This window comes from Nicotiana tabacum, chromosome 6 (genome assembly GCF_000715075.1).
Source record: "Nicotiana tabacum cultivar K326 chromosome 6, ASM71507v2, whole genome shotgun sequence".
Lineage (NCBI taxonomy): Eukaryota > Viridiplantae > Streptophyta > Magnoliopsida > Solanales > Solanaceae > Nicotiana > Nicotiana tabacum.
In genome coordinates this window covers 134,951,746-134,961,642 of record NC_134085.1, presented here as the reverse complement: position 1 = coordinate 134,961,642, position 9,897 = coordinate 134,951,746, and the positions used below count along the sequence as shown (strand labels likewise).

The window sequence follows — 9,897 nt, the reverse complement described above, 5'->3', positions numbered from 1 at the left end:
GCGTAAAATAGCTTAGGGGCTCTGAGGTGGTGGTGTGCCACGTGGCATCCGCCTCATCAAATATCGGTGTCATGTAGGATTGGATGTCTACTTTGGACAAACATAACGGAAGGGTGGTATATTTGAACCAATAATATTATAGTAAAAGTGAAATTGGACCCAAAATATAATGAGGAATATATTTAAACTTTTTCTTATTGTACGTGGGCATATTTGGCCCTTTTCTGTAGTTCAAATAATAATTCTCATTAGACTGAGGGCTAATTTGGAAAACAGAAGTGTATATTAGGGCATTAGTAGCATTGGAGATGTTGGATGTCACAAGGAAAATGACATCGTATAGCCATCGTAAATATAATAGTCAAAAAATGTATAAAATTATATAAATTTTATACACTATTTTGATTATCAAATGTAAATAATTTTTGGTACGGGCTAAAAGTAATAATACCGATATCACGATACACCAAAGAAGCCTTCTTCTTAGGGAGCGGAAACGAAGAAAAGTTAAACACTACCGATCCATTTTGTGAGGAGACATGTTCCTCTTTAACGTGACCAAATACACGCACTTAGTTCCTACACAATCAGAATAGAGAAGTCGTGTCGTGTACGTATTTCTGGCCGCCCATTATTTCACGAGATTTCTTTGGTAAAAATAGCACGGTATAGCCAGTTTTCGGATTGGTCATTCAAAAATAATCAGCGTTTACGAAGTCAATGAAAAATAGCCACTATTTTGCTGCAACAGAGACCGATCCAGTATAATATACTGGAGTTCGGTGCACCTGTGTATGAACTCCAGCATATTATGTTGGATCGATATATTTTGTTGACTCCAGTAAAATATACAAGAGACTGGAGCACCGGTGCTCCAAACTCCAGTATATTATACTGGACAATTATACTTGCTGGAACTCCAGTATATTATGTTGAGTTCTAGTGTACTTATGCTGGAACTCCATCATATTATGCTGGAGTTCCAGCATACTTATCCTGGAACTCCAGTATAATATGCTGGAGTTCAAGCATACTTATGCTGAAACTCCAGTATAATATACGGGTATATTTTTCGAGTTTTGAACAGTGTTTTCGCTCAGATTTATTTTTACACGAAAAGTGACTAAATTTCGATTACTTTTGAAACTGACCTATTTTTGAACGACCAATTGTAAATCTGGCTATTTTTTAATTACTCCCCACTTCTTTGTCCTTGCATTTTGTAAAAACCTTTTCAACTAGTTTGTATCCACTTGGCTTTACTTTAACGTTGGTTTGCGCCTATTACAAAGGATGAGATATTACAAAAGTCAGAGCAAAACGCGGAGAATTGTGATTTCTCTATGTATTAGGTCTAGGAGTAAATGGAAACACAAACACCATTGCTCCACGACTTCTCCGGCGACCACCAGCTCATTGGGCTCGACGGTGATTACCGGCCCGTTAAAAGCCTGAAACAATGGTGGGCTATCTTCTGGATCGAGACTGTCAAGCTATGGGAGATTGGTGGCCCAATAGCTTTCAATATCCTTTGCCAGTTTGGGATCTATTCCATTACTGTTGCTTTCTGTGGTCATCTTGGTGCTGTTGAACTCTCTGCTGTTTCTGTTGCTCAAAATGTCATTGGTACTTTCTCTTTCGGCTTCATGGTTCGTACTACTTCCTCCCCTCTTTTTTCTTTGCTTTTATTGCGAGAAAATGACATAAATAGTCTTTTTATGTTTGGTAGGCCTAAAATAATCCTCTGAATATACTCTGAGTAGTTTCGGTCACGTAAGTTTGTCAAAAGTATGCACTTAATTATTTAACAAACTCTTGTTGTTAGATTTAATGTACTTACGAAAGAAAAAGATAATAACGGTTAACGGACCTTCACATTTGGAGGTGCAGTTTTTGCATCTTCTTTTCTGCTATTTTCGGTCTATCTCTGTCTATATTTGGTGTTTCATGCAGTTTTGGTGTTGCAATTGCTGGGATTAGCTTAGAGGTGTTTTCATTGTGTTTTGGTTAAATTCTTTTTACAGTGCCCGTTAAAGATAATGACTAGAGTTTGTTAAATATTTGACGCGACTAAAGGTGCACACTTTTGACAAACTAGGATCAAAGCTGCTTAGACTATTTGAAACCTACCCCTAACATAAGGGACCTTCTTTGTCATTTCACGGGTTCGAGCCTTGGAAACAGTCTCTTGCAGAAATGCAGGGTAAGGCTGCGTACAATAGACCCTTGTAGTCCGGCCCTTCCCCGGACCCCACTCATAGGAGCTTAGTGCACCGGGTTGCCCTAAAAAAAGTTATTGCACAAATTATTTATGTATGCTAGAGTCTTATTTGGGTATTTGTACACTATTTCTGTAGTTGGGCATGGGAAGTGCTTTGGAGACACTGTGTGGACAGGCATTTGGTGCTGGCCAAATACACATGCTTGGCGTGTACACGCAGCGCTCGATGATTATTCTACTATTTAGTACATTCATTCTGTTGCCAATTTATATTTTTGCGACACCAGTACTTAAGCTTCTAGGGCAAGAACATGATATTGCTGTACTTGCTGGGAAATTTGCCATGTTAACAATCCCCGAGTTGTATTCCCTGGCGATCACTATTCCCACCTCAAAATTTCTGCAAGCCCAGAGTAAAGTTTGTGTTCTGGCTTCTATTGGATTTGTGGCTCTTTTACTCCATGCTGTTCTGCTATGGTTGTTCATATATGTATTTCGCTGGGGTACAAATGGGGCTGCTTTAGCCTTTAATGTTACAGGTTGGGCCAATGCAATGGCTCAATTTGTTTACGTAGTTGTTTGGTGCAAAGATGGGTGGACAGGATGGTCCTCGTCGGCATTCAATGAGATTTGGGCCTTTGTTAGACTATCGGTTTCCTCGGCAGTTATGCTATGCCTTGAAATGTGGTACATGATGAGTATCATTATCCTCACAGGACATCTCAAGGATGCAGTTACTTCTGTTGGCTCCCTCTCTATTTGGTGAGTTTTGTGTCTTGTCTTTTTTTCCTTATAATGGTGGTTTTCGCCCGTTTTATGCGCACCTCGACTGTTCCACGAGAATCTCGTTACAAACTAAGGTTTAGTGTAGGATGATTAACTGTATGAGGCTTAAGCTTGTTAAAATAAAGTTTAACATTCACTTAGGCTTGTGAAGTTTTATCAAGAGATAATTAATTGGTCTAGAGTACTGAATTTTAAGCTTAACTGTGTATTTGATTGAATTCAACAACTAAATTGGCCTGTGCAAAGTTTGTGGCTTTGTGAACAGCTGTAGATGAGATGGAATATTGTTAGCTTTTTTAACCAACTTGTGAGTTATGTCTCTCTTTTTTCCCAGCATGAATGTTGACGGATGGGAAGCAATGTTGTTCATTGGAATCAATGCTGCCATAAGGTAATTAAGTCTTAAAGCTTGTAGAAAAATGTGACATTATTAACCCTCAGGGGTTGACCTGGTGGCAATTGACTTGAGCCTTGGGGTTTGCTCCCTTTCAAGGTCTCAAGTTTCGAAACCCACTGGGTGCAAACAATTTCTGAGGGCCATCGAACTGGGTAAAACCTGAATTAACCGTGGTGCACTTGCGGGAAATTCCTTGCCGAGGGCCTGTGCACCCCCGGGAATAGTCGGGGCTCGAAGAGACTCGGACACCCGGTGCAAATCAAAAAATTTTAGCGTGACATTATTTGTTTGTGAGTTTGTGCTAATGTATTGTTGCTTTCTCAGTGTTCGTGTCTCAAATGAGCTTGGGCTAGGGCGTCCCAGGGCTACCAAATATAGCGTAATTATCACTGTGTTTCAATCACTCCTCATTGGGATAGTCTGCATGATTTTAGTATTGGCAGTAAGAAATCATCTGGCCATTCTCTTTACTAACAGCAAGGATTTGCAACGAGCCGTTGCTGATCTTGCTTGGCTCCTTGGAATAACAATGCTTCTTAACAGTGTTCAGCCTGTAATATCAGGTATTCCTTTGATTCCATTTTACTGTTTGTATGGTTAAAAATGTCTTGTTTCTTCTTATAGTCCTTATTGTGATCTTGTTGGGACTATTTTGTCATTTGCAGGTGTGGCTATTGGAGGTGGATGGCAAGGTCTAGTGGCTTATATCAATTTGGGATCTTACTATGCGTTTGGTATTCCTCTAGGATACATTCTTGGTTATGTCGCTAACTTCGGAGTTGTGGTAAATAAACTCTCATTCTGAAAGTTACATATTTTAAGTACATCAGAGTTTGATCTCACTCTGCATGTGTAAGCATCTTTTTATAGGAAAATATTGGTGATGAATAGACACTTTGTTTTAGCATCTCTATATTTGTGACAGAATTTTAATTTATCCCAATTTTGGATTTTTATCTTGCAGGGTCTATGGGGAGGAATGATAGCTGGACTTGCTTTGCAGACACTGCTACTCTCATTTGTACTCTACAGAATAGATTGGAATAAAGAGGTAAGTGAAACATTTGGTGATTTTGGTCCAATTAAACTCCAAAAGAAATCTTGTTTGATAATGTTTACTTCATTCTTGGTTGGAATCAGCTGTCTATCCTCTGTACAATGATTATCCGACAGACGACAGAAGATTTTTCTTTTTACTTACCAATTTTTTTTTGAAGATCATTGAAATAAGGGAGTTCAACTACTGCAGAGTTTTCTATTCTCATCTTTTCTTTGAAAGTTAAAAATAAAGAGATACTAGTTAAATTTTTAGTTTGTCGCGCATTCTTGTTGAACCTTTCCTTTCAGTATGATTAGTCTTGTGTTGTAACAATAAAATGGAAATGCAGGTTGAGCTGTCGGCAGAGCGCCTGCGCAAGTGGGGAGGTCTCGTCTTTGAAGCTGAAAAAACTCTTACTTCCGAGCCTACGAAGGGCTTACCTTAAGACCAAGATTTGTAGTGACATCAGACGATGAAGTGTCTTCAGTTTTTGTTTTTTGTTCACCAGTTAATGATGTTGGATTGAATCTACAAGTGTTGAGTGAATGAAGTGGAGCCTAAATCCATGTCAGATGCCAAGGTGGATGACAGCAAGGACGAAACGAGAAATTAGGAGGTGCATACGGTTAAAATACCCATAGAAAGGCTAACAAATTTTTTATGAGACCCGAGCTAAAAGATACTCTTAACATTGTGCCCTGTGGATTGCAAGGAGCTGTTAGTTTTAATAGGAAAGTAGCTGCAATTTAGAAGTTTAGGATAGATGTTCGTTATGATCTTTCTCCATTATCTTCTCTATGTAACCCTGTAGTTTCAGCTTATCAATTAATAACAAAGTCTCCTTAATTTAGCCCCAAATTTTCTGTTGTCTCTGTGTTCGTTACATTACATTTTCCTATGCCCCGCTCCCTCTGTCCAACAACAACAACAACCCAGTGGAATCCCATAAGTGGGATTTTAGGAGGCTAACATGTACGCAGACTTTACTCCTACCTGAGGGAGGTAGAGGTTGTTTCCGAAAGACCCTCGGCTCGAGAGGAAGAATAAAAACAAGTAAATATCAACAACAAGGCCAGGAAAATGATCCAAACCCCATTTTCCATCCTCACTGTAGTTGACAGGAAAAAGTTCTACCTGTAGTATTGGCTAATTAACTTTGAAGGTGACATAGTAAGTTAGCCCCAAGAAGAGAAATTAACATGAAAGAGGAGTTCCCAAATTGCTAAAAATTTGACTTGTGGTTAGGAATAGCGGAAAAAATAATCTTCGTATAAAATTTGACAATAAAGAAGGGGCATATCTCATTTTCAACATATAAAACTTAACAAATTAGGCTGAGTTCGAACCTAGATAAAGCCAAAAGGAGAACAACAAAAAATGCATTCTAGTGTATAAATCCAGACGGGCCACATGATATGCCAAGGTTAATAATACATGGAATAAAGCAACCATATAACCAAAATAACCTTTCATGCATGATAGTTGTGTACAACAAAACAAACACAACGTTAGTTGTCGCTTTCCCTATCCTGTTCCCCTTTTGTTCGTCCACCCCTGGGGGCATTCTACGGTTTGGGTGATCAATTAGAGAGTCGATGCTTATTTAAAATGCTAGCTTGTGAAAAGATTCATGATGTCTCGGGGTGGTTGTATTGAGATAGCATAGGATATTGAAATGGAGATGGGAATAGAAAGTAGTGGGAGACGAGAAGAGGTAAACGGCCGGCGAAGTGATGTTCGGAGGAGATACAGTAGACAGAAATTAAGACCAATATTCTTTGTACGCACCCTCTCCCAATGGAAATTCAATCAAACAACTTTTCGGAAACTGATCACCCTAACTACCAAACAGGTTGGGAAGCTGGGTAACAGAGTGCACACCGTAGTGGACTTCACCAAGGAACCCGAGAAACAGAACAGCGCTGCTGGTTACAACGGTTCTTGATGCAAAGAGAGCATTCTATCACCGGCTTTCAGGAATTTTGATTAACATATCTTTGCTACTTCAATCTACAGTAAAGTTTTAACTACAGCACATCCGAAGCTTTTTGTTGAAAAGATTCTTCCATAGACAGAGCACAAGAAGTGCACTATTTCACTACCAAAGACAGGTCATAGTGAAGAAATATAAACAAAGCTGAAAGGATATAGAACCAAACATATATGAACAATCACATAGAGAACCAATCTCATTACACATCCATCAAAAATATAATGTTGACACTAGCTTAAGAGTGTTTTAAAAGCCTCCTACCAAAAAACTGACACTAACAAACAGCATGAGCTTAAATTATCTAGGCAGCAGCCTTTTGCTTCTTTGGCACCCGATAGGCACCCACAACACAGGCATGGTCCCTTTCAAAGGGTTCAAGGGTGACCTGCTCCATAGGTTTAAACTGCTCTGCTTGTAGCTTCTTCACTTCCTGAGCAAATACAGCCTCAGCCGGCACTGTTGAATCTATGCAGTTGGCCTAGAAAAAAATACAGGGAAATTTTTTCAACAATAGAGAAGAAAAGACATAACAAAATCAATAGAAAATAGGAAGAAACTAGGGAACAAGTGGCACTGTAAGAATCTATTTACATCAGCATAACAGGATCGAGCAGTGGCCAAAAGTAGTAAAGTACAAACCTTGATTGATATAACAAAGTGACCTCCAGCTTTCAAGAAGTATGATGCATTCAGAGCTAAAATTCTTGCCTGTAAATAAAATATCTTATTTAAACATTGGCATAGAATTCATATAATGCACTGCTGCTGCCGGACAAGAATGGAAGGGAATACATCCTAAACAAACAATTCAAAGGAAGCCACATTTCTTCCTTTTCTGGATAAGTCTCCAGACTGTAGCCACAAAGACAAATAGATAAAAAATTTACTCTTCCTGGTAAGGCAAATACAATAGGTTTAAGAAGAAACTTAAAGGAAATAAAAAGTAAACCAGATACAAGAACAACTAATTACATGATTTTACTCATTAAAGCTTTGTTGAAACAAGGAAACAAAAAAACAATTCATATTCCAAAATCAACAGGAAATACTTGTGCACAAAGAAGTACGGAACTGTTGTAGTTTCTTCAAGCAGAAACAAAGAGAAAGAAAGTAAAGTTACTTTTTTGAAGAAAAAGATGGAAAATCAAGCTGAAAATAAGAAATCAAATATGGAATAACAAATAAGCATCAGAAACTCGGTTTTTGCATCACCCATAATGTCTTGAAGGGGAATCCGAGTAAGTCATCATCTGCTTTCCATTTCAATATAAAGCAGAAGGAAAAGAAAATTCAAAGATAAAGAAACAATTTTTTAAAAGTAAAGTTTCTTGAACACAAACAAAATCTAAAGATAAGGCAGGAAATTCAAAGAGCATTAGACATTTCTTTGTTAAAGAAAAACACTACAAGGAGCAAAAGCAGCAACAAAACTGCAGGTTCCATGGAAAAAGGAGAAGGATAGCCAAAACCATGATCGAAAAAGACAGACCAACCAAGCTCAAGACTCAACCAAAAACGACACACCACATAATTTTTTCCTAAAGAAAAAATGATAATTCAAAATAATATCAATGAAATATAAATTCAAAGCAAATGAAGATCATGCACTCAGACCGATTGACTACTATTGCACATCTATGGCCATAAAAGTCAGACCTGATCAGGCTGAGCAACATCAGAAAATATCACATCGACCATTCCGACAAGCATTCTGTATTTTGCTGGGTGTCTAGCATCCTCAATAATGGGGATAACATTAGTACGTTTCTTAGCCATGTTCACCAAGTCCCTTCCACTTCTGTGAGAAAATTCGACAGCATATACCACCCCACCCTGCAAAAGAAAAGAGAAATTAGCAATTAAGAGTACATTCATCAACTATATATGGGAATTTGTTGTAATAAATGGTATGTGCGTAGACACTTACAGGACCAACAAGATCAGAAACATGAGACACTGTGGTTCCTGAAGCAGCTCCAAGGTAAAGGACCTTAGCACCAGGTTTCTGGAAAAAATTCAATATGGAATGAAGAATGTTAATATAGAAACAAGAAAAATATTCAAGCTCTTAAATAGAAAAGAAACAAACTTACTATCCAAATATCATCAACTCCTCCAAGTATTGCAGCTGCTAACTTAGAACGGAAGGGATTCCACACTCTATATTCAACCTTTGTTCCATCTTCATTCTAAGGATAAAATAACAACAAAAGTCAAAAAAACGGGTACATTAAGGTTTTACTTTATAGATTTATTTAAGCTGGTTAATTCTGAAATACAAAGGTTAATAAGTTTTTACTATGTTAAGTTCACAAATGTCAAACAAGTAGAACAGAACTTCATGGCAGATCATGTAAATAATGTAAACGAGATGGGTGGAACAAGGGCAAATCAAAACGTTACACTTATTTGCACCTTACAATCAATACATTATACTTCGTTGTTCCTTGTTCCAAGTTGAAGGTATCGGTAAAAGACCATTTGAGTTACATTTAAACTTGATTTGTAAATTGATTGGGACAAGTCACAGTCCATAAAAGGCCCAATCGTAAACTTTTATCAACAAATCTTTACTTCAGACTCATATTTCCACTTTATTTCCAAATTAATATCACTAAGCTTATAGCAAATCCAAGAAAGATTCAGTCTTGCAATCATTTACTAAGAATCATCTAAACTTATGCACACGACATACATAAAACAATTTTTGAACTAAAGACAACGCAAAAGCAAATGTTAATAACCTGAACAGAGATTCTCTTCTCATTGTAGACAGCTTCACCGGGCACCAAATTCTTAGTACAAAGAGCATCCTCCTTACCCTTAGCAATAAACACACCTCCATGTCTATGTGGCTCCACCACTACTTTATTACCACCCTTAAACCCTCCTCCGCGTCCTCCCCTTCCTCCGCCTCTTCCACCTCCTCCTCTGCCTCCTCCACCTCTTCCACCGCCGCGCTTCATTGCACTCCCTCCACCACCTCTACCGCCGCCAAAACCACCTCTACCACCTCGTCCTCCTCTTCCTCCACCATCTCCCCTACCACCCCTGAATCCACCACCCCCGCGACCTGCAAAACGAACAAGTGAACCAACCATATATTAGAACAGAAACAAATACTGATAGTACTACATTAGACCTAATTACCTAGAGGAAGATATTCATACCTCTAGTTGGTGCAACCATGGCTGCTGCTGCTGCAACTTTGTTGACTGTAGCAAGAGAGTGGAGCAGAAAAGTGAGCTATAGAACCCTAAGGCTGAGTGGCGTTCTCAAGTCGAGGGGGGACTTTTTATAATGATAAATCAGGGTTTAGGGTTTTGCCAGGTGAAAAAAATGAGACGAGTTGGGCTACTGGGCCGGCAAGTTTATTCGTAGTGGGCCGATACTCCTCTCCCTCTAGTAACTGAGAGTAAAAGTACACAAATAGCAGCCCGCCCAAGGTCGTTTGAGAAATA

General features: G+C 38.6%; 2 protein-coding genes and 1 non-coding gene across 3 annotated transcripts; 1 reads left to right on the top strand and 2 right to left on the bottom strand.

The window, feature by feature from the left end:
• Nucleotides 1-1,269: 1,269 nt before the first annotated feature.
• On the top strand, nt 1,270-5,301 carry LOC107768908 (protein DETOXIFICATION 35). The gene is made up of 7 exons (XM_016588074.2): nt 1,270-1,649; nt 2,358-2,983; nt 3,342-3,398; nt 3,729-3,967; nt 4,070-4,188; nt 4,369-4,455; nt 4,793-5,301. Exons 1-7 carry the CDS (start codon nt 1,365-1,367, stop codon nt 4,886-4,888), a joined length of 1,509 nt encoding a protein of 502 aa, XP_016443560.1. The 5' UTR covers nt 1,270-1,364; the 3' UTR covers nt 4,889-5,301.
• A 1,320-nt stretch (nt 5,302-6,621) lies between these two features.
• Nucleotides 6,622-9,688, bottom strand: LOC107768907 (mediator of RNA polymerase II transcription subunit 36a-like). Its single transcript, NM_001325006.1, is given in 7 exon segments — nt 6,622-6,914; nt 7,076-7,144; nt 8,093-8,269; nt 8,364-8,441; nt 8,530-8,625; nt 9,181-9,509; nt 9,607-9,688. Coding segments are annotated over 7 exon segments (945 nt in total). The 5' UTR covers nt 9,626-9,688; the 3' UTR covers nt 6,622-6,737.
• On the bottom strand, nt 7,621-7,692 carry LOC142182417 (small nucleolar RNA snoR60). Its single transcript, XR_012711252.1, has one exon. It is a non-coding gene; the product is annotated as a small nucleolar RNA snoR60 (small nucleolar RNA).
• Nucleotides 9,689-9,897: the final 209 nt, after the last annotated feature.